Source organism: Rana temporaria, chromosome 8 (assembly GCF_905171775.1).
Source record: "Rana temporaria chromosome 8, aRanTem1.1, whole genome shotgun sequence".
Taxonomy (NCBI): domain Eukaryota; kingdom Metazoa; phylum Chordata; class Amphibia; order Anura; family Ranidae; genus Rana; species Rana temporaria.
The window spans coordinates 1,307,665-1,331,676 of NC_053496.1; the positions used below are offsets into that span (position 1 = coordinate 1,307,665).

General features: G+C 47.4%; 1 protein-coding gene and 5 non-coding genes across 7 annotated transcripts in view; all 6 read left to right on the plus strand.

Annotated features, from left to right (window-relative positions):
* The window catches only part of NCAPD2 (non-SMC condensin I complex subunit D2), a 93,233-nt gene that overhangs the window by 2,808 nt on the left and 66,413 nt on the right, over positions 1–24,012 (plus strand). Inside the window, exons 3-9 of one of the 2 annotated variants that reach the window (XM_040361181.1) lie at positions 3,610–3,685; positions 4,163–4,221; positions 5,823–6,004; positions 6,296–6,435; positions 9,102–9,229; positions 19,885–20,008; positions 23,815–23,962. In XM_040361181.1, coding sequence (XP_040217115.1) covers positions 3,610–3,685; positions 4,163–4,221; positions 5,823–6,004; positions 6,296–6,435; positions 9,102–9,229; positions 19,885–20,008; positions 23,815–23,962 — 857 coding nt within the window. Of the gene's footprint in view, positions 1–1,002; positions 1,052–3,609; positions 3,686–4,162; positions 4,222–5,822; positions 6,005–6,295; positions 6,436–9,101; positions 9,230–19,884; positions 20,009–23,814; positions 23,963–24,012 lie in introns of those variants that run through there. The other variant, XM_040361182.1, reaches the window with a different exon arrangement.
* Positions 1,327–1,628, plus strand: LOC120912630. The gene has a single exon (XR_005743160.1). It is a non-coding gene; the product is annotated as a small nucleolar RNA U85 (small nucleolar RNA).
* On the plus strand, positions 3,714–4,022 carry LOC120912629. The gene has a single exon (XR_005743159.1). It is a non-coding gene; the product is annotated as a small nucleolar RNA U85 (small nucleolar RNA).
* On the plus strand, positions 4,498–4,799 carry LOC120912633. The gene has a single exon (XR_005743163.1). It is a non-coding gene; the product is annotated as a small nucleolar RNA U85 (small nucleolar RNA).
* On the plus strand, positions 8,715–9,020 carry LOC120912632. Its single transcript, XR_005743162.1, has one exon. It is a non-coding gene; the product is annotated as a small nucleolar RNA U85 (small nucleolar RNA).
* On the plus strand, positions 11,664–11,970 carry LOC120912631. The gene has a single exon (XR_005743161.1). It is a non-coding gene; the product is annotated as a small nucleolar RNA U85 (small nucleolar RNA).

Genomic DNA, 24,012 nt, shown 5'->3' on the forward strand with positions numbered 1-24,012 from the left:
CCTGTAATGCCCCTAGTAAACTATGTACAGTAATACTTATTTTTTCAGAGTAACTTGGTTTGAGAACGTTTTGCAAGACAAGCAAAGACGTTTTAATACATTTTGTCTTGATATACAAGCGATGTCTTGATATAAGAGTAGCGTCATGTCACACCTGAGTATAAAAGAGAAGAGAGGCTCCTCCTCTAAGTGTAGTAATATGGTTACATGTAATGAAGGGACAACATTTAGCAACTTATTGCTACACTTAGAGGCGCCTCTCTTCTCTTTTATACTCTGTAATAAAAAAAATGCTTTGATATACAAGCGCTTTGGATTACAAGCTTCTTTCTGGAAGGAATTATCCTCGCAATCCGAGGTTTTACTGTATATGTATTAGGGATGCACCAATATCCGTGCAGATACTAGGCATTTTTACGAGCATCTGTACTCGCTAAAATGCTCCGATACGAGAGCCGATACCGGAAGTGACGTCACGTGGGGGCGGACCGCCTCCTCCCCTCCAGACAGTGCCTTTGCTGTCCCCACTGTTTCCTCCTGTCATCGCATGGTGCAGGCCCCACAGGCTTCCTGTCCTAACCGCCCACCAGCCTGTCTCTGCAGCTTCCCTCCTCCAGCTTCCGGCCGCGCACAGAGCTCCCTCTCCTCCCTGAGCGTGAAGACACTGTACATCCTATCCTGTTGTACTGAGCAGCAGGGCTCCTCCTTGCAGTCCCTGTGCCATTGCCTGCAGTCACTTCTGTTTGTTGCCGCCTCCTTTCCTCTGCTAGCCGTCACCCCTGCCCCCATGTTTCCCAATAACCCTCCTATTCCCATCCTCCCCCAGCGATCACATCCCTTTCCATCCCAACTCTCCTGCCCCACAATCCCTATTTCACCTCAACTACCACGACCTCCCAAACATCACCTTTTCCTAGGCGATGGGTATCGGTAATTGGTATCGGCGAGTACATGACGTTAAGGTGGTGTCAGTGCATCCCTAATATGTACAGTGAATGGCACAACACACCATATGCAATGTTGGAAGATTTGCTGGAGCTCCTTGTGAAAGGTAGGTCTCCGCTCTTACTGGAGGTGTTCTGTAGTCCGGTGCTGTGTGTTCATGAATACCATTTCTTGGTGTAGTGATGGTGCGGACTTGTAATGTGATAAATACCCACTAATATGGGATAAGTATGTTCTTCTCCGATCTCTTCTCTGTGATCGGAAGTCTCTATAATCTTGAGTCCTTTACCAAGCTTCTTACATAATTGTGTATATAATATAATCTCCTCCTCCTAGGCAAGGCTAATCTCTGCCAAAAGTTCTCTTTAAATATTTTCTCCAGCCACATGATGAGTCCAAGGCGAATGTGACTCCTCCTTCCTCTGGGTGTGGTCTCTGCCCCGTGACCCCCGGTCTGTAATCTTGGTGGCTGTGGAGAAGGATCTCGCTGCCGCTGTAAGGCCAGACCTACAGCAGCCTAATGGCGGGTCTCTCTCATCCAATCCTGCCCTCCGAAGTCAGAGTGTGTAGAGACCGAGGGAGACCTACATTAAGTGCGGGGACCAATAAGGGGGCGGGGCAGAGCTCCTCACTCGGAGGTAACGGGGGAGATGTGAGCATGTGTTATTGGTAATCTGATGGCAACCTGGGAATCCAGACTTTGGCTGTAGACCCACCTTGGGAAATCCCTCCCCCCTATTTATTAAAGAACCAAGATGTTGTCTCTGTAGACTCTTGCAGCATATAAACGCGTTGAGATCATCTGTCCATGACTGTTCTAAAATACAGACTTCTTGTAACATAATATATTGTAGATTCATGTAGACCCGGCGTCTCCAAACTTCATAAACAAAGGGCCGTTCACCGTCCCAAGACTTTAGAGGGTCCAGAGTGGTCATTGGGAGTAGAAATGATCCTGGTGTCAGTGGGAGTAGAAACCATGCGTCGGGGAGGGGTGGTGGCCGGCAGATACAGGCATGGTGCCCCCTGGGTGTGGGGTGGCTGGCGTTAGCGGGGAGGGGCAGTGCCCCGGGGATAACATGGCTGGACATAGAAGCAAAGATTATTTCTGATCACCTTTATGATCCAGGAGGACTGGAGCAATGTCATGGCATCACTTCCCGTTCAGGGCGAGAGTTTCCCTTTCCTCATTTTATTTTTTTTGCCTTTTCTCCTCCTTTTTCCCCTTCTTTGCTCTTTCCCTTCCTCTTTGCTTGTTTTCTTTGCTCCCCCTCTTTGCTCGTTTTCTTTGCTCCCCCCCCCCCCCTCTTTGCTCTTTTTCTTTGCTTCCCCCCCCCCTCTTTGCTCGTTTTCTTTGCTCCCCCCCCCTCTTTGCTAGTTTTCTTTGCCTCCCCCTTTGCTCGTTTTCTTTGCCCCCCCCCCCCATTGCTCGTTTTCTTTGCCCCCCCCCCCCATTGCTCTTTTTCTTTGCTTCCCCCCCCCCCCTCTTTGCTCTTTTTCTTTGCTTCCCCCCCCCCCCTCTTTGCTCGTTTTCTTTGCCCCCCCCCCCCCCTCTTTGCTAGTTTTCTTTGCCTCCCCCTTTGCTCTTTTTCTTTGCTCCCACCCCCCCTCTTTGCTCTTTTTCTTTGCTCCCACCCCCCCCTCTTTGCTCTTTTTCTTTGCTCCCACCCCCCCTCTTTGCCCCACCCCCCCTCTTTGCTCTTTTTCTTTGCTCCCACCCCCCCTCTTTGCTCTTTTTCTTTGCTCCCACCCCCCCTCTTTGCTCTTTTTCTTTGCTCCCACCCCCCCTCTTTGCTCTTTTTCTTTGCTCCCACCCCCCCTCTTTGCTCTTTTTCTTTGCTCCCACCCCCCCTCTTTGCTCTTTTTCTTTGCTCCCACCCCCCCTCTTTGCTCTTTTTCTTTGCTCCCACCCCCCCTCTTTGCTCTTTTTCTTTGCTCCCACCCCCCCTCTTTGCTCTTTTTCTTTGCTCCCACCCCCCCTCTTTGCTCTTTTTCTTTGCTCCCACCCCCCCTCTTTGCTCTTTTTCTTTGCTCCCACCCCCCCTCTTTGCTCTTTTTCTTTGCTCCCACCCCCCCTCTTTGCTCTTTTTCTTTGCTCCCACCCCCCCTCTTTGCTCTTTTTCTTTGCTCCCACCCCCCCTCTTTGCTCTTTTTCTTTGCTCCCACCCCCCCTCTTTGCTCTTTCTTTTCGCGCTCCCCCCTTTCTCTTTGCTCTTTCTCCTTTTCAAGTGTAGAAGAGAAAGGTGTCTCCATAAAGAGGACCTGTCGTCCCACATTTCTATTACAAGGGATGTGTACACATTCCTTGTTTTAGGAAGAAAGGTGATAAAATAATGTAACGCCCCTATCCCTTTTTTGCTCATGCACAGAAGCAAACTCATGCTTGTGTCAGATATGTAAATGGCGATCACACCACACATGTGAGGCATCGTTGGAGTGAGAGCAATAATTCTAGTCCTAGACCTCCTCTGTAACTCTAAATGGGTAACCTGAGGATTTTTTTTAAAGCGTCACCTATGAAGATTTGTAAGTGTCGTAGTTTGTTTCCTTTCCCTGAGTGTAATTTTATTGGAAGTAGAAGAGATGTTCAGTAATGTGTTCTCCTCCTATGCGGATTTAGATGACTTGCGTCTGATTCTATTTTTTTTTTTTTCTTTTCTTCAGCTTATAAAGTGGCTCTCCGCTCTCAGGGTCCGCAGTGCGTCCTTCAGCACTTTGATGCGCTGTACAGCATGCTATAGTAAGTATCTCCTTTGTCTTTCTCTCCAGCCACATGATGAGTCCAAGGCGAATGTGACTCCTCCTTCCTCTGGGTGTGGTCTCTGCCCCGTGGCCCCCGGTCTGTAATCTTGGTGGCTGTGGAGAAGAGTCTCGCTGCCGCTGTAAGGCCAGACCTACAGCAGCCTAATGGCGGTCTCTCTCATCCAATCCTGCCCTCCGAAGTCAGAGTGTGCAGAGACTGAGGGGGACCTATAGGAAGTGCGGGGACCAATAAGGGGCCGGGGCGGAGCTCATCACTCAATGACAGAGGTAACAAGGGGGAGATGTGAGCACATGTCTTTGGTAATCTGATGGCAAGCCGGAAATCCACAATTTCTCAATTTTTATACTTTTGCTGGGTGTTGGACCACCGGGGGGGGGGGGGGTTTATATACTGTTTGTGTTTTGTATTTTTGCGGTTTTTGTTTTCCTATTCTGACTTCCTCTTTTCTTACAGCCATTTTCGCACCTTGGATGCCTCTATGAAAGAAGATTTGCTGGAGCTCCTTGTGAAAGGTAGGTCTCCGCTCTTAGTGGGGGTGTTCTGTAGTCCAGTGCTGTGTGTTCATGAATACTATTTTTTGGTGGGGACATGTAATGTGGAAGATGGTAAATACCCACTAATGTGGGATAAGAAGTCTGTTCTCCGATCTCCTTTCTGTGATCGGAAGTCTTTTTTTATAATTGTGATCTCTTTACCAAGCTTGTTACATAATTGTGTATATAATATAATCTCCTCCTCCTAGGCAAGGATAATCTCTGCCAAATTTCTTTTTAAAATATTTTCCTCCGGCCAAATGATGAGTCCAAGTCAAATGCGACTCCTCCTTCCTCTGGGTGTGGTCTCTGCCCCGTGGCCCCCGGTCTGTAATCTTGGTGGCTGTGGAGAAGTAACTCGCTGCCGCTGTAAGGCCAGACCTACAGCAGCCTAATGGCGGGTCTCTCTCATCCAATCCTGCCCTCCGAAGTCAGAGTGTGCAGAGACTGAGGGGGACCTACATGAAGTGCGGGGACCAATAAGGGGGCGGGGCAGAGCTCCTCACTCGGAGGTAACGGGGGAGATGTGAGCATGTGTTATTGGTAATCTGATGGCACGCTGGAAATCTGCTTATTTACTAAAGAACTATAGAACCAAGATGCTGTCTCTGTAGACACTTGCAGCATATAAACTTGTTGAGATCATCTGTCCATGACTGTCTCCAAACTTCCTAAACAAAGGGCCAGTTCACTGTCCAAGACTTGGTTCCAGAGTGGCCTTTGGGAGTAGAAATTGTCCTGCTGTCAGTGGGAGTAGAAACCATGCATCGGCATTGAGGGGTGGTGACCAGTAAATAAAGGCACAGTGCCCCCCTGGGTGTGGGGGGAGGGATGGTGCCCCTGTCAGCAGGGACAGACAGTTCGCCCAGGAAAAAAGGGATGGTGCCCCCTGGGTGTGGGTAGGGCTGGTGCCCCCTGTCAGCAGGGAGGGACAGTTCTCCCGGGGATAAAGACATGGTGCCTCGCGTCAGTGGGGAGGGACAGTTCGCCCCAGAAAAAAGGAATGGTGCCCCCTGGGTGTGGGGAGGCATGGTGTCGGCAGGGAGGGACATTACCCGGGGATAAAGGCATGGTGCCTTGCGTCAGTGGGGAGGGACAGTTCTCCCAGGAAAAAAGGGATGGTGCCCCCTGGATGTGGGGAGGCATGGTGGCTGGTGTCGGCAGGGAGGGACTTTACCCCTTGCGTCAGTGGGGAGGGACAGTTTGCCCAGGGATAAAGGAATGGTGCCCCCCTGAGGGTGGGGAAGCATGGTGGCTAGCGTCAGCAGGGAGTGATGGTGCCCAGGTGGCTGGTGTCAGCAGGGAGGGACAGTGCCCTGGGGGACAAAGGCATGGTGCCCCCTGGGTGCAGGGAGCGAGGTGGCTGGCTGATGTAAGCCGGGAGGCATGGTGCCCTGCGGATAAAGGCATGCAAAGGGCCACAGTTTGGAGACTGATCTAGGCAGAACTGAACAGCTTTATTTGCAGGATTGTAATGGAAACATTGTATGGTAAGATAGGGATTGATTCTTCTATTTCGGACATGTGACTAGAGTTCCCTGTTAAATTCATGCCTTCTCTTCCATCCCACCTTCTTCCAGCCACTTCCCAGCATGCCGCTGAGCTCCCTGCAGTCCTGGAAGATCTGTCCCTGGCTCAGGCGGATAAGAACACTCAGCTTAATACTCTGAAGATGAATTGCTTTCTCCTCGTACATTTGGTTGAGGCCTTTGAGGTGGAGACTTACAAAGCTGCGTTGGGGAACGTGGAGCCCAGTGGTAAGGTAAGGGGTATGCCCAGTTTCGTGTGTGTGTGTGTGTGTGTGTGTGTGTGGTTTCCTAAAGGATACCGGTTGTGGAAACAGAGGCGGCCATTACTGACCTCTACTTCTGCAGGCTCGTTGCCTCTCTGGTTTTAGTACATTCAATGATTGGCTTGCTGGTATGCCGACTGTCTTCCCAATCACGAGGAACGTCCTTATTGGCAAACTACCTCTGGGTCAGATATTTTCTTGAGCTGCTCACCAGTGGCATCCCTTGTTTTTCTGACGGCCTGACTTAATCTTTGCTTTCAGGGAAGGAAGGCGAAGTCCAAAGCTGACGGCTTTCTTTGGGAAACGGAGCGAGAAAATGTCCTGCAGACCATCACACATCTCCTCCAACTAGACATCCGGAGACTGTGGAGCATGTCGCTGATCGAGGAGGAGTTTATCAGGTCTGACCCTCTTATTCTTGGGAAGGGGGATGGGGTGTTTATGTATGTCCTAGTTACACACAGAGGTTGATTTGCTAAAACTAGAGTGCAAAATCGGGTTTGTTTTTTGTCCAAGCCTAAAGTGGAGCTCCACCCAAAAGGGGTTGTAAAGGTTCCTGTTTTTCACCTTTCTTCCTATGCATTAAAGTGAGAACATATCTGACAATTACCAAGCCCCCCTGTTTTAATTGCCTGATCCCTGGAAAGTCCCATGTCACGAACGCGCTGGATCTTTGCCCATGCTTCTCGGCTGTTCATTGGATAGATTGATAGCCCTGCAGCCATTGGCTTGCGCTGCTGTCAATCAAATCCAATGATGTGGGGGCAGAGTCCTGCACTTGGCGGCTATGGACTCCGAATGGAGGGACTCGGGAGCACGCCTGCAAGGGAACCCCCTTGGGAGAGCGCTTCCCAGAGGGGGGTTATCTGAGGCGGGGAGGAGCCGCAAGAGCCATCGGTGGACCTCAGTAAATGCAGTCTGTGCAAAACAAGCTGCACAGTGAAGGGAAGTATACCATGTTTAAAATAAATGCAAACATTTAGTATTACTTTAAGGCCTCCATCAGCCCCCCTCTTTTACAAATGGCATATTTTTTTTGCAGAGGGGGTGGCTACAGAGTTTTGGCGCTGGGGTGAGTTGATAACATCGCTGGTGAGTGTGCATTTATTAGTCAGCAGTTTTTGTAGCATGCTGACTGTTAAAAAACCAGCAAGCTGATTGCAGAGCTGCGCTGGATTCTGCGCACTCCAGTTTTTTTGGTAAATCAACCCCACACGTTGCAGAAGAGATCTGGGGTATCTACATCTTTGCACTTAGAAGTCAATAGACATATGTAAAGGCTAGGTTCCCCTTCAGAGAGGAAAGTGTGTGTGTGTGTGTGTGTGTGTGTATATATATATATATATATATATATATATATATATATATTGCACACGTTTTTGCAGAAAAGTGCAACTTTTTTATATATATTTGTTTTAGTGGATGGCGGGTGCAATGTTGGGCTGCTGTGAAAACTTTGTCCAGCACTCTGCCCATACTTCTGTCCGTTGCAGAGCTGGAGGAAGATTCAATGGGCTACAGGAGTGCACTGATTACCGCTCTATTGAGAACTACAAGGACGTCGGCCGCAGCAGCAGTCTGGACTTGTAGTTTATTCTTTCACGGATCTCCTGTAAAGGAGTGACATGACTGCCGTCAGAGCCCAGCACTTTAAATTTGCTGCAGGGTAGAGGAAGCCTCATTCGCTGTTAAGCTAGGGTGCGGGTTGTTTGTACAATGCTACAGATTACACTCTAAAATATGGTTGTATCGTGGTGCAAAATTTGACATTTTGCCTGCCATATACGGAGCAAATCAAAGACTCGGTTGAAATCACGGCCAGCTGCTGCTAAACCAACCAAGACTCGAACCGTGTATGAGCCGGTGTTGAGATGGTTCCCCTATCGGTTAGGTTCCGACCCTTACTGCGCAGGCGCCGCACAGTCAGTGGCTATAGAAATCTCCTAGCCAGGAGAGCTGTTTATTTGCTGTAAACGGAGCATGCGCAATGAACACTGCGCTTGCTCCCGACCTGATACTGGGGGGCTGGTTATACAAGCCCTCTCCGCTCGCTCTATACAGCAAGGGCCAGTGGTTACACGCCCCAAGTTTATTGATAAACCCAAAAAAACGCTGCTCAATATGACTTCCGCCCCTTTGACAAAAGCACTGTCCAGCGGGCGGAGGGGCTGTGTATAACCACTGCCCCTTGCTGTATAGAGCGAGCGGAGGGGGTGTGTATAACCAGCCCCAAGCATCGGAAGCGAGCGCAGTGTTCACTGCGCATGCTCCGTTTTCCAGCTGACAAACAGCTGTTCAGCCTCTGAGATTTCCGTAGCCTCCAACTGCGGTCGAGGTCGGAAATTTTTACGGCAGAGCGATGTCTCTACAATTGCTGGTAAGAAAGATTTAATAAATTTGGGTTCACTGCCGTCTAACACACTGACTGTTGTGTAGGGTGCAAATGCCTACCATGTTTCGTAGCGAGCCTCGGCTGGCTGTAATGGGGGAGCCTCGGCTAGCTCTCGGCGGACACTGAAGGCAGGCATGTGTGCTGTATGCAGATTTTGCATTGGGTGCCCAGTCAGAGCGCTGGCACTACTTCACCCAATATGTCGCGTCTGTTAGCGGTGTATTGTGGGCTATGGGGTGCCACTATGGGTTAACGATTTTAACATGATCTGCTTTTTTAACCTATTCTGCCGCGTGATGAGAAAAGGCAAATGTGACTCCTCCTTCCTCTGGGTGTGGTCTCTGCCCCGTGGCCCCCGGTCTGTAATCTTGGTGGCTGTGGAGAAGTAACTCGCTGCCGCTGTAAGGCCAGACCTACAGCAGCCTAATGGCGGGTCTCTCTCATCCAATCCTGCCCTCCGAAGTCAGAGTGTGCAGAGACTGAGGGGGACCTACAGGAAGTGTGGGGACCAATAAGGGGGCGGGGCAGAGGTCATCGCCCACCAATGGGTGAAGGGGAGATGTGAGCACATATATCTTTGGTAACCTGATGGCAAAATTTGACATCCGATATGATTGACGTGGCTTGATGTGCCTTTCATCTATCTGACCTGTGTGGTGTTTGTTTTTTCCTCAGCATGGTAACCGGCTGCTGCTATAAGATGATGGAAAATCCGAGTATAGGAGCTCTGAAGAACAAGCCGCTGTGGGAGGCATTATCGCACCTCCTGGGAGTGGCTGTAAAACGCTCCAATGACACGCTGAGTAAGTACAGGAAATGTGGTACTTGACCACTTCCCGCCCCCGCACTACATCCAAAAGACCGCTACAGGCTTACTTTACCGGGAGGGTGTCCATGGGCGTCCTGTAATTGTACTGCCTGCACTCTGAGTCCTTTGGACACAGATCGGGGTAAAGGGCCAATCGCAGCAACCCTTTACCACATGATCAGCTGTGTCCAATGACGCGACGTAAACGCAAGCCTGTTATTGGCATTCCTTTCCTCACGCTGACCGCATGAGGAGGGAAACGAGGGGCGCTAACCGGGTTGTGTTAAACGGGAGATAAGTATGATGATCAATGCTGCCAATCGGTGTCGCCTCATCTGTGAAGGAGAAAAATGTACCTGTTTTTCAAAAATTTATAGCGCCCCACCACCCCAAAATTTTCGTTTAGCAAAAATAAACATGGAGGTGATTAAATGCTACCAAAAAGTTCTATTTGTGTTTTAGGGGAGGGGGGGGGGGGTGAGATGAAGATTTCATATGGGTACAGTGTTGCATGACCGCACAATTGTTCAGTGACAACTTGGAATAAGTTCATAACTGGCCATTTTTTTTCTGTTTTTTGCTGTGGTAAGCACAGACCTGGAATGGGTAGCCCTTCAAGTCTGGAGGTGACCTCTTCATGCATGAAGGTGAACCTGTGCCTCAGCCCCCCCCCTTAATAGTGGAGCCTCAGATTACGTGTATAATCAGTTCCAGGCGAATGCTTGTAATCCAAAGCACTCGCATTTCGAGAGTTTCCCCAAAGAAGTCAATAGAAGCGAAGATAACTCTGCATTGACTTCTATTGCATGTGGCCAGAGGTGGGGGGGGGGGGGGGGCACCGGAGAGACTTGGAAAGGCTCCGCTGACTTCGGCAAGGTGCGGAAACTGAATGATTCCAAGGTATTTACGAACGGCTCTCAACCGTTTTGAGTGTCACCGACGCCCCCGCACCTCTGGACAAATGCGGTACTGCACACAGCAGAGGCTTGAATTCTGCTTGTTTTGTGAGACACTCAGTCAGGATTTGCTCATCTTTCAAGACGCTTGTAAACCAAGGTTCCCCTTTACTCACCTGAGCTCCTTCTCAATCCACCAATGTGCACAAGAGCTGAGCTTCTTCTGGGTCTCGTGTTTCTCATTGGCTGATGTAGTGGTGGGAGCCATTGGCTCCTGCTACTGTCTAACAGCCAGTGGGCAGAGGGCGTGGTGGGCCGAGGCACCGATTTTTCTCTTATGGACACCGTGCATGGCTCGAGAGGGCATGCACCAGTGTCCCCCCCCCCCCCCCCCCCCCCCCCCCCCCCCCCCCCCCCCCAGAGCAAGACTTGCTTTTTGGGGCACTGGCTGAAGAGGAGCGGCAACGGGGCACCAAAAAAATGGATCGGGGGCGCTCTGTGCAAAACACAGGGGCACTTAAACCCATCCATAAAGCAGTTTCATTTCTGGGACTTGCCAAAAATCTAACACTGCCATTGGTTGTGCCCTCAAACCATCCAATGCTCCGAGAGTGATCGCGTGTCCCACGGATTCGATGTCCACCAGGAGTCCCGCAATCATCTCGCGGAGAGGAAGAATGGTGAGATGCTGATGTAAAGATGGCATTTCCCCATCTTCTTGGTGACAGGACACTGATCACAGCTCCTTGTAATCGGGAGCAGTGATCGGTGTCGTGTTGCAAACCCCCCCCTACAGTTGGAACACACTTAACCCCTTCAATGCCTTCTCCTGGCTAACCCCTTCACCGTCGGTCACATTTACACAGTAATAAGTTGCATATTTGTGTAAATGTGGTCTAAAAATGGTAGAGTCCACCATGATGCGATAAAAATCGCTGATCGCCGCTATTACTAGAAAAAAAATGATATATATTTATTTCTATTTTGTAGATGCTATAACTTTTGCGCTTATTTCATTTATGATTAAAAAAAGTAGAATATATCGGCCTAAACTGAGGGGAAACATTTTTATTTATTTTGGGAATATTATAGCCCAAAAATTATATATATCTCGATTCGCTCTTTTTGTTAATGGCACTAAAATAAAAACCGCAGAGGAGATCAAATGCCACCAAAACAAAGCTTTTTTTTTTTTTTTTTTTGGGAGCCATGTCTCACCACCGCGCAATTGTCAAAGCGACGCAGTGCCGAAATGCAAAAAGTGGCCAGCCAAGTGGTCCGGGGCTGAAGTGGTTAAAAATGGTCCATCTTGGTAGAGGGAGAGATGTTCCACTTCACCTTTCCAATCTTGTAGGAGTGAATATTAATGTCTAAAGGAAACGGTTTATCATACTTTTGACCGTTGCTATTGCTGACCCCCCCCCTGATAATACTATATGCCTGGCTGTCCAGGCTGGCTTAGTGGGCGGTCCTTGCCTGCATGCGTCACTCGCTATACTTCATACAGTGCCAGCAAATTTGGGTTTCGTTGCTGCCGCGTGATGAGACAGAGGCAAATGTGACTCCTCCTTCCTCTGGGTGTGGTCTCTGCCCCGTGGCCCCCGGTCTGTAATCTTGGTGGCTGTGGAGAAGTAACTCGCTGCCGCTGTAAGGCCAGACCTACAGCAGCCTAATGGCGGGTCTCTCTCATCCAATCCTGCCCTCCGAAGTCAGAGTGTGCAGAGACTGAGGGGGACCTACAGGAAGTGCGGGGACCAATAAGGGGGCGGGGCAGAAGTCATCACCCACCAATGGGTGAAGAGGAGATGTGAGCACATATATCTTTGGTAACCTGATGGCAAAATCAATGACCTTTGCTGTGCTGCTATGAATGTCTCGGGCTGATGCAATGTCTGACCTTTTCATTGCTACAATAATATGGGGGGGGGGATTTGCAGCAGGTCCTTACTACTTCTCTGCCCTCCACGGCGGTGTATGCAGGGAATGAGGGATCCAGCAGGGGGCAGAGTTCTTTGCATGCCAAGATGGGGCAGATATGAGGCCAGATCTTTAATCTCATGGCAGGTAAGAGATGGGGATAGTCTTGTAGTCTCTGAACCACTGATGGTCAGCTCTTGTTATACAGTGAATGCTGCACTGGTATAATAGGACTTGCCTGTCTTGGAGTCCAGTGATGTCGGCACCGCAGCGGTTTGTCGGTACTGCCGCCGTCATTGCCTGGTAAGGGAACCCAGCAGTGCGTGTAGCCTTTTGGCGCCACGGCTGTGTCCCCTACTGCGCATGTGCAAAGCGCGCTGGGCTCTCGCTGGCCCGATGGGGAGGGGCCTAAACTGCTAACGTACTTTGCCACGGCCCGGTCTCCTGGAAGTGAGGACCGGGTACCTGGTAAAAAAAGCTACCCACTCCCCCAAATGTGGCACGGGGGGGGGGGGATAGAATCAGATGAGCGCAAGTTCTGCTTTTGGGTTGAACTCTGCTTTAATTAACACTTCTATATAAAAGGGGGAGATAGTATTGTAAATGAGGTACAGTATATGTCCCATATTTAATTATAATATCTATCAAGTCTTTATTACTTCTAGTAGATCATTTGCTTGGGTCAGCATGACAAAGTAGGCGTGGCTATGTTTCTCTGAAAAGCGTTAGGATTGGGAGCATTTGCTGCATTTCTCTTTACAGCTCGTGTTTCATCCCTGTGATTGGTTCACAACGTATAGAGCCACGCTGACTCCCATTTTTATTTTTCTCCTATGATCTGCATGTGTGGTACAGGTCTGGGCGTGGCACACAAGGACACGGGTACAGTGCTTTGTAGTCTCATTTTTATTTGTTACAGGTACTTTGTAGAGTGCTGTGTCTACATCAGTCTCTTTAGACATGAGCTGATTAACCTCCCAGCATGCCTCTGGTGTGTGGGAGGAAATCTGAGTACCCGGAGGAAACCCATACAATCTCCAGGCAGGAGTTGCAGCCACTGTGCAAAAAAAACCCTTCATGCAGATATGTGTGTGTGTGTGTTTGTTCACTAGAGCTGCACGATTCTGGACAAAATGAAAAAACGCAATTTCTTTTTTTATTAGAATCAAGATTCTCGCGGCGTAAAATCTTTCACATTAAAAAAAAAATTAGGCTAACTTTACTATTAATTTTTTTTTCTTTTTAATGCTTTTGAAAGACTGCTGCGCAAATATAGTGCGACATAAAATATTTCAACAACCACCATTTTATTCTCTAGGGTCTCTACAAAAAGTGTGTATTAAGTAACTTTCAAGCAAGAAAGATTTTAAAGGAGTTGTAAAGGAAATTTTTATTTTTTTTGCCTAAAATGAATGTCTGCAAGGTAGACAGACAGAATAGTGTGGTGATTCTGTTGAAGAAATTAGGTATTCACTTTTTTTTTTTTTATCTATATCACCTCCGGCGTTCTAGTTTCTGTTCTCTCATTCACTTCCTGGCTTGCGGCGCTCGTTCATGTAAGAACTACATTTCCCAGTATGCATTGCGGCACTCCCAGTAATTCTCACCTCCTTGAAGTCTCTTAACACGTAGAGCGTCCTGCCGCGCAGATGTAGTTCCCAGGAGGGGGCGAGCACGTCACTGACCACCGCAGTAAAGCCTCCCGTCAGTGGTCAGTGACAATCAGACAAGCAGGAAGTGAACAGAGAAGAAATAGAGCAACTTCTGAGCAAAAACAGACAATGAGGAAATGAGAAGAGCAATGTCTGCAGGTAAAGGATGACTATTATGAAAACATTTTTTCCTTTACAACCCCTTTAACTTAAAGCAGAGGTTCACCCTATAAAAAAATTCTAACACACCCAGCCCAGTTCTGCCTATAAAATGACACTGACCTTTCTTCTTTTTTTTTTTTTTTTTTTTTCCCCGTAGATAGGGTTTAGCCGTGGAATTCACCGCGGCTTCCGGGTAGGGAATCCCGCGGAAGTGGGCATTCCTATTGCCATGCCAATTGATTGACATGCTAAACGACGGCGCACACAGCGCGTCACGACTTCCTGAGGGAAGCTCGGGTCGGCTCTATTCGGTACCGGCGCCGAATAGAGCCGACCCGAGCTTTTCGGGAAGTCGTGGCGCGTTGTGTGCGCCGCCGTTTACATTGTCAATTGGCATGGCAATAGGAACGCCCACTCCCGCGGGATTCCCTACCCGGAAGCCGCGGTGAATTCCACAGCTAAACGCTATCTACGGGGGGGAAAAAAAAGGGTCTGTGTCATTTTATAGGCAGAACTGGGCTGGATTTAGTGTTAGAAATTTTTTATAGGGTGAACCCCCCGCTTTAAACGTCAGAAAAAGGTTTGGTGGTTACATTCCTAATTTACATACAGAAGTCTATTTCTTTGATGTGAAAGACAAATTGATACAATGTTTACACTTTTAATGTTCCACTGATGGAATGTTTTAAAACTTAATCTTGCAGCTCTGGTGTTCACACTAGTTTTACTTTTTTTCCTCCATGTTCAGAAGGGAAAATAAACGCAGGTGGCTATATAATTTATATTTCCAAATGATTCTAGACGCAATCTTGGCTAAACCGCGTGGTTTATTTATTTTTTTAAAACACTGGTTTCTTGCTGTCAAATTAAATTGTTTGAGAGGTTGAAAAACATCCTGTGTACATGAAACCTTATACAGCCCACTCACTGTTGTCTGGTCATTGGTGATGGTAAACCTTGGCCCCCCCTGATGATTTTGAACTACATTTCCACATGTTCAACTACACTGCAGAGAGGATAGAAGTGGGGTTTGGGGTACCCTAAGACCCAAGGGACCCCAAAACAAGGGAGAGTGGATAATTTCAAACGAAAATTTATCAATGTAGGTAAATTTATTGACCGTATCAAATATAAAAACATTAACCACTTAAGACTTATGGCCCGTACACACCATCCGAATATCGGACAAAAACGATCGTTCGATGAAGAATCGTACCATTTTCGGATCGTGTGTACACTACTTTTTCGAGAGCCGATCACGACAGTTCATCCGATATTATTCGATCGGACATGCACGAAAATGTTTCCTCATACGATGTCAGATCGTACGATTTTCGTTTAGTCAGTACAGTTGTCGTCCAATACAAATACATTACAACACATGACATCACTTCCGATATTTTTTTGGTCGTACGAGAATTTTCGTGACTTAAATAACCTATTTCATTTTACTTGCGACTCTTAAGCGAAAAAAGTCGTACGATATTCGGATCGTGTGTATGGGCCATTAGGCAGGTAAAGGACCCGGCCAGTTCTTGCGATTCGGCACTGCGTCGCTTTAACTGACAATTGCGCGGTCGTGCGACATGGCTCCCAAACAAAATTGGCGTCCTTTTTTTTCCCCCACAAATAGACATTTCTTTTGGTGGTATTTGATCACCTCTGCGGTTTTATTTTTTGCTCTATAAACAAAAATAGAGCGACAATTTTGAAAAAAATGCAATATTTCCTTTTTGCTGTAATCTCCCAAAAATACATTAAACTCTTTTTTTTTTTTTTTTTTTCCTCCGTTTAGGGCGATACGTATTCTTCTACCTATTTTTGGTAATAAGCGTTTATCGATTGGTTTGCGCAAAATTTATAGCGTTTACAAAAAAGGGATAGTTTTATAGCTTTATAATTTGGTGACTGCGACATTATGGTGGACACTTCGGACAATTTTGGGACCATTGTCATTTTCACAGCAAAAAATGCATTGTTTACTGTGAAAATTACAATTGCAGTTTGGGAGTTAACCACAAGGGGGCGCTGATGGGGTTGTGACACCTAAAATGTGTTTCTAACTGTAGGGAGGTGTGGCTGTAGGTGACGTCATCGATTGTGTATCCCTATAAAAGGTATCGCATGATCGATGTCAGCGCCACAGTGAAGAACGGGGAAGGTGTGTTTACACACGGCTCTCACCGGTCTTCAGCTCCGGGGACCGATCGCGGGACTCCAGCGGCGATCGGGTCCGGCGGAGCTTCGGACCGGGTCGCGTGCACATGCGACCGGGTTTAAAGAGCCACGTACGTGGATGTGCCATTCTGCCGAAGTATATCGGCGTGAATGGGTCCTTAAGTGGTAAAACATCTAAAACAATACAAATATCAAGACAACCATAATGGTCACCGATCATGGGAAATGTAGTTCAAAATCTCTGGGGTGCCGAGGTTCCCCATCACTGGCCTAGGCTCATGACATGTCTGTCGGATGAGTCATAGGAGGGCCAATAAGAGCTGGAGGTGTGCCTCTGTGTAGATCCAAGAAGTCAACAGGCAGCAGCTTCAGCTGCCCACAGTTAAAATGGCTGCAGCCGGACTCGGTGGAGGGAGATCTCTGCAGCATATTTGGCAAGTACAGATTCACAGTATATACAAAATGAGTGGTTGGAGGGAAGCTTCAGAATGGCAAAGATGGTTTTTATCACAAATTCTGTGAGCAGACTGCAGCTCCTCTTTAAGAAACTTTTTAAACCGCCCTCCAGCTTGGAGTTTCATGTGGTTTAATCAGTTTTCTGATAAGTTGCAACCCTGTATCTGTCGCCTTTTACTGAAAATCTTGGTCTTTATGTAAATGTGAAGAAAAATGTCAGCCGGTGAAATAGAAATTCTCATCTGTGATTGTAAAGATCTAATTTTTATCAAAAAACAAACATGTCATACTTGCCTGCTCTGTGTAATGTTTTTGCACAGAGCAGCCCCGATCCGCCTCTTCTGTGCTTATGGCCCCTCCCTCCTGTTCAGTGCCCCCACAGCATGCGGCTTGCTATGGGGGGGGCACCCAAGCCGCAGATCTCCTGTGTCCATTGAGACACATAGCCTAGACCAGGGTTTGACAAATGTGTTTGGAATCTAGGAGCCAGCTAAAAAAGTTAGGAGCCAGAAAACGCGTCCCGACGAGCTCACGCGCAGAAGCGAACGCATACGTGAGCAGCGCCCGCATATGTAAACGGTATTCAAACCACACAAGTGAGGTATCGCCGCGATTGGTAGAGCGAGAGCAATAATTCTAGCCCTAGACCTCCTCTGTAACTCTAAACATGCAACCTGTAGATTTTTTTTTTTTTTTTTTTTTTTTTTTTTTTTTAAATGTAGCCTATGGAGATTTTAAAGGGTAAAAGTTTGTCGGCATTCCACGATCGGACGCAATTTTGAAGCGTGACATGTTGGGTATCAATTTATTCGGCGTAACATTATCTTTCACAATATAAAAAAAAGGGGATAACTTTACTGTTGTCTTATTTTTTAATTAAAAGTGTAATTTTTTTCTCAAAAGTGCGCTTGTAAGACCGCTGCGCAAATACGGCGTGAAAGTATTGCAACGATTGCCATTTTATTCTCTAGGGTGTTGGAATAAAAAATATAATGTTTGGGGGTTCTAATTGGAGGGAAGGAGATGGCAGTGAAAAATGACACACAGAATTGCTGTTTAACTTGTAATGCCAACGGTCCCCACCAGATGGAGCCAGCTCACAGAAGGAAGAGCTTGGGACTTCACAAGGCCGCAGCCTCAATTACCGGCAGTCACGGGCCCGCCGCGATCGCGCGGTGGGGGCGCACGGAGACACAGGATCCTGTACCTCCGTGCGCCCCAGCCGCGCGATCGTGGCGGCCGGTAATTGAGGCCGCGGCCTAAATTACCGGCGGGCGCCAGGTCACAATTTCTTGTTGCTATTGCGACCTGGCGCCTGGATATTGTCGACCCCTGGCCTAGACATGGCCCCAGCCACTCTTTCATCATTGGCTTCCTGACTTTGACAGCAGCGGGAGCCGATGACTCTGTGCTGCTGCCTCAGCCAATGAGGGAGAGTCCCAGGCAGCCAAGACATTGCTGGATCTAAATTGGGACTCGGGTAAGTATTAGAAGGGGCGGGGGAGGTGCCGCACACAGAAGGGTTTTTATCTTGATGCATCTTCTGCCTTTACAATCACTTTAATGCTTTCATTGTACTTGTCACCGGAATGATATTTTTCACTTTTTCATAGAGGCTGTACTATATCTTCATGAATGGACGAGGCCGACCTTTCACATGCCCCTCCTCCTTTCATAGCTTTTCATTAACATAGAACTATAGGCAAGTTTTATTTTAATTTTGTTTTTTGTAAGACCCGTTTTGCACTGTGGCATTTTTCAGGCACTTTAGCCGAAAAGTGTCAAAGAAGCTGCATCTGCAATCCCAATGTTAAAGCCAGAGGGCTTTCACACTGAGGTGCTGCGCTGGCAGGGCGTCAAAAAAAATGTCCTGCAAGCAGCTTCTTTGTAGTGCTTTAGGAGCATTGAATACACGGCTCCTAAAGCCCCCTTCCCGTTGAGGCGCTTTAATTTTTTTTTTTTTTTTTTTTTTTTTTATCGCCAAAGCGCCTCGGTGTGAAAAGGGGTCTGAAAGCCCTCTGGGCTTTCACATTGGGATTGCAGATGAAGCTTCTTTCAGGCACTTTACAGGCTTTTTTAACACCAAAGTTCCTGAAAAATGCCCCAGTGTGAAAGGGGCCTAAGGGAGGATTATAACCCCTGCAAGATTACCTTTTGCCATCTCTGTCCCATTAATGAAATTTACCTTTTACTTCCTGTCCCATAAAAATAACAGGAAGTGAGGCAATCTCTTCCGCTGGTGACATCCCCAATGGAAGCTTTTTTTTCTCTTCCGTTAATGGACGGACACAGCCGCAATTGACCTTAGGGTATTATCCTTCCTTTTCCGGAGATTGTCTAGGCAGAAAACAGCACTTCAAGTGTTAAAACACTCCTCTCAGTATAGCACCTCCCAGGGGGTGTGTCCCCGGGTACATCCCTCTCTGCATCATACAGCCCCATTTTTTTTTTCTGCCTAGCGTAAGGAGAAGACATGGCTCATCTGGGCCCATGTGCTCTGGATATTTTTTTGCTTTTTTTTTTCTTCTCCCCGCTTTTAGTTAGTTTCTTTTCCTGCATTTTTGGATCCTGGGAGATCATTCTGGGGAAAAGCCAACATCTTTTGGTTTGTTTTACCTTTTGATGGGTACAGTAAATGGGACAGAGGTAACAAAGACCTAATGGGTATTCTAATCCCTCTCTAAAGTGTTTTTTTTTTTTCCCCTTTTATCTATACTTTAGTAGAGCACGGCTAAAAAGGCACGGGCATAGTTGGCACGGACTGAGGAATTCAGCTGGCACTGGCTCAAGTGACACTTTCGATTAAATGCAAGGACCGTTTCTTGTGCTGCCTTTTATTTTAATATCTTCTTAGGCTAAAGCTATCCATAGATGGATAGGGATCGGTGGCCTGAATGGAAAAATGAACCAAATCTTCTATCTGCACAAGCGATCGAAATTTTGTCAAATGGGAATGGCCGCACTCAAAATTTAGACAGTCCTTGCCCAACCGGCCAAATGATCTTCTATCCATAGCCAGGTCTTTACCCAACAGCCAAATTTTCATTCCATCCATGGCCAGAAGCCGATCCTGAGCCAGACAAATTTCCTTCCATCCATGGCCAGAAGCCGATCCTGAGCCAGACAAATTTCCTTCCATCCATGGCCAGAAGCCGGTCCTTTACCCAACCAGCCAGATTTCCTTCTATCATGGCCAGAAGCCGATCCTTCGACAAGCCAGCCAAATTTTTTTCCATTCGTGGCCAGCAGCCGGTCCTTTACCCAGCCAAACGTTGTTCCATCTATGGCCAGCCCAAGTGCAATGTGCTTATTAAGAACCTATATGAGGTTTTCTCTTCTCCGCCATCTTTTCTTTTTCTCATGGTCTTCTCTTTACATCCTGTTTTTAGGTGTCAGTGTGAAAGTCATCCAACTCCTGCAGCACTTTGAGCACCTGGCCCCTGTCCTTGTCCATGCGTTGGCGCTGTGGGCCACAGAGTATGGGATGAAGTCTCTGGTGGGAGAGATCATGAGGTGAGTGGCTCGTCCTACAACAGTAAATAGTAACCGACTTTATAAATGAGTGTAGTATTACTACTAGGCTTGGGTTGTAATCGGAGGTCTCCGAACCTTCTAATCCAGTGGTTCTCAACCTTTTCTAGCGGTGACCCCTTAATAAAAATTTTCCAAGTTGTGGGGACCCTAACGGTAAAATTATTCTCGTAGAGTGGGTTGTCGGCACCCAAGGCAAGAAAAGGAATTTGCGCCCCAACCCATTGACATATAGCGCTCCCTGAGTCCCTTCCACTCGTACGGTATTAAAACCTCATATGATACATTTTAGGATGTACCACTCTTTCTCTTTGTTCTCCTTTATCTCTTTTTTTTTTTTTTTTTTTTCCCCATCCCTCTCTAGCCGTATTTCTTGTTCTTTCTCTTATTCTTTCTCTTCCTTTTTTCTTTGTTGCTCCCCCTTACATTATTCCTTCTCTTACTCCTTGGTGGGGGCAATGGGACAAGTGGCAGTGCTTGCGGGGAGTTGGGGTTAGTGGCAATGTTGGGAGTTCTGATCGGCCAACTTGGGTGCTCTTGATCAAGGTCATCTGCTGATCTGAGAACTGTAGTGGGGACTTTTAATGGCAACTCCAATCACAAGTAGTGTTACTCACTGTGTCTCGGACTTTGGTGTTTCGTAGCAGTGACACCTATACCGAAATCAGGAGATGGGGTCCTCTCCAGCCCCTCCCACTTCACATTCCTCACCAGTCAGCTGATTTCTAGTCTCTGTCCCCAAGCCATGCCTGGAACTGAATGGGCGGCTGCGAAGAGGCTGAGTGGGTGGCTGTGGGCTCCAGGAACAGCCCAGCTGAGTGGCCACAGGCTCCAGGGACGGCCCTTTTTAGAGTTGAAAATATATTTATTGGTATTTTAACAAATAAAACAAATAACATGAAGTGTTACAATCGAAGAACAGTCATAAATGTGCAGGGGTAAAGAGTCAGCCCAATGGCTATCGCCCACAGGACTCCTACCAACGTGTAACATAATAAACACAATAATGACTTCAACATAAGACTATAACTAGATAAAACCACACGGGCCCCATCGTAATAGGTATAATTGCAACCAGGATTTCTAGTAGGAGAACAACAAACAAACAAACAGGACAAAAACCGAAACAAAATTGGGGAATCAAGGATCTAGGGTATTAGAGTGTAGGAAACGAAAGGGGTAGAGACGAGAGAAGAGGAGGGAGAGGGAGGAAGAAGAAGAAAGGAAAAGAAGAGGGAAAAAAAAAGGGAAAGGCTAGGGAGTGATCAGAGTAAAGCGTTCGAGTCGCTGACAGTACAATCGGAGGAGATAATGTAGGAAGAGCGGGGAAAGAGAGACCCAACCTGACCCAGGGCACTGAAATATAAAGTAGCGATCATGTCTGGGATGACAACATGTTCATCAGCATGTCAGAGGATGAGAAGCGGAGCCAGATGAGCCACAGCAGTTTATAATTATCAAAGGTGTCGTTGTCAAGAGCCAACATATCCTCCATTCTCATAGTGTCGTTCATAATTGAGACCCAATGTGACAGGGGCGGGATTGTGGTTGACTTCCAATAGGAAGGTATGAGCTGTCTCGCTGAGGACATAAAAAAACGGAGGAGATTTTGCTTCTGTGACGAAACTGAGCCTGGTAGTATAGAGAGAAGGGCAATCTTAGAGGAGGGGACCAGTAATTCATCGTACATTTTGTTGTAACACTCAAATACCTGAGTCCAGAAGGGGCGGATCCTCTCACATTCCCACCAGACATGAAGGTAGGTCCCCTCAGCAGCAGAACACCGCCAGCAGGTCGCCGGGGTGGACGGAAATATTTTGTGCAACGCGGAGGGGACCCTGTACCATCTTGACAGAATCTTGTAGTTCTTTTCCTGTGAGTAGCAGGAAATTGTGGACTTGTGAGTGAAATAAAAAGAAGTCTGCCAATCCGGTCGTAGGATGTCCTCACCCAAGTCTGCAGACCACGTCCTGGTGTAAGGGGGTAGCTCGGTATGCGTGAGTGCTTGTAAGAGGCCGTATACGGCCGAGAGAAGATGTCTGGGGGTCTCCGAAAGGGAACACAACCGTTCAAACTCTGTATTGGGGCGGTTAATTTGAGAGGAGGAATGTAGGTGCTTTGTGAATGTGGATAAATAAGTGTGGTGAGCCAATCGTGCGATCCTGTCGGTGTCACCGGTGACCCCTGAGTAGGATGCACGAAAGAGCTTGCCTGTGGCCATTCAGACCTTTTAAAGGGACCTAACGTTGATACCCCGATACCCTGAGGGAAGGAGGGATTGTCAAATAAAGAGGACAATGGGGAAGGGTCAGATGATAGGAGGGAACATAACCCCCTGTTATACCACAACCTGAGTGAAGCTAGCGTAAGCGGGGAGGGAGGGGGCATACGCGCCAAATCAGACCTATAACCCCATAAGAGAGCTCGAAGATCCACGTGGGCCAGATCCTGCTCTATGGTGACAGAGGCCTTTAAAAAGGGCCTCGGGAACCATTCCAGGACACGTGCTATGTGAGTGGCCTTGTAATATGGGACGGCCCTTTTTAGGTGGCTGCAAAAAGGCTGAGAAAGCAGTGTGGGCTTCAGGAACAGCCCAGGATATGGTGACCCCTGGCAAATCATCATTTGACCCCCCCCCCCAAGGTTGAGAACCACTGCTCTAAACAAAGGGGGCAATCTACTGTCGTTCTGGCTTTATAGAGGCCAGTGAGGGCACCGGTACAATTTTTGTACCGGTAAAGGTACAATTTTTTTTTTTTTTCTCCTAAATTATCTTCCTTTTCCTTAGTGCAGTCCTCCTTCACTTACCTCTTCCTTCCAATGTCCTTATTTCTTCTGAGGAATCCTCACTTCTGTTCTTCTGTCTGTAACTCCACACAGTAATGCAAGGCTTTCTCCCTGGTGTGGAGCGTCGTGCTCGCCCCCTCCCTTGGACTACAGGAGAGTTCAACAAATTTGAAAGTGTTTAGGTTTTGACCTCCTTTATTATGCATAAATGTATTAACTTGTCTAAGCCTATAATTAGCTAGTCTATTAGACTCTAAGCACAATAATATAAGGTTATCTATGAAAGTTTACACGCTGCTAGTAAAACAATATTTTAATTTATTTACCAAGAAAATAGGAATATGCTAATATCACACATTAAACAGCAGAATATCAAAAATACTTATCACAATTCTCTAGACACTCATCGGCTGGGCTCTGGATGGAAAAAGAGGGCTTTGTGGTTCAGACAACCCTTTTTAAAAATATCAATCACACCTCATCCAAACCCCACCCCCCCCCCCATTTCCAACCCTAATTTGATGTATCAGTGTTCACGGGGCAGTCCTCCTCAATAGATTATATTACTATCCGTCTTGCCGTATTGGACTCTAGGGGCAGTATTGCCCATGTATCTGTTGCTATTTTGATCTTTGTCATCAATTATCTTGGCAGCCATAGCTCTTATTGAAGCTTGCTTTCAGAGTGGTTAATCAATGATTGCCATCCTCTTTCGGTTAGTCAGATCGGAGCCGGCTTTACAATGCAAAGTTAGAAACGTAATTGGTTACATTCCAACTTGGGAGAAAATTAAAAAAAAGAAAAAAAATGGACAAGAAAATTGTTATAACTGCTCCACCCATATGGGAGGTACAGGGCAGATGGCTTACTGAGAGTCTGTGGGACCCTGGCATTGCACCTGCTGGCAACGAGGTCTTATTCCTCTCCGGTAGTAATATTCTTCATAAATATATGAATCCTTCTTTTTATAACGTCTCTAAACCTTTCTACTCCTTTCACAGGAAGATTGGCCAGAAGTCTTGTCAGGATCTTTCCAGGGAGAGCTCCAGTGTGAAGACGTTGGCCGCCTTTATTACTCAGCTGGCTGAGCGCATTCCCAACATTGTCATGCCCAATATCAGCGTGCTGCTGGACTACCTGGATGGAGAGGTGCGCTGGGGAGCCCATTCATTTATAGCGGGGGTGAGCAACCTCGGCCC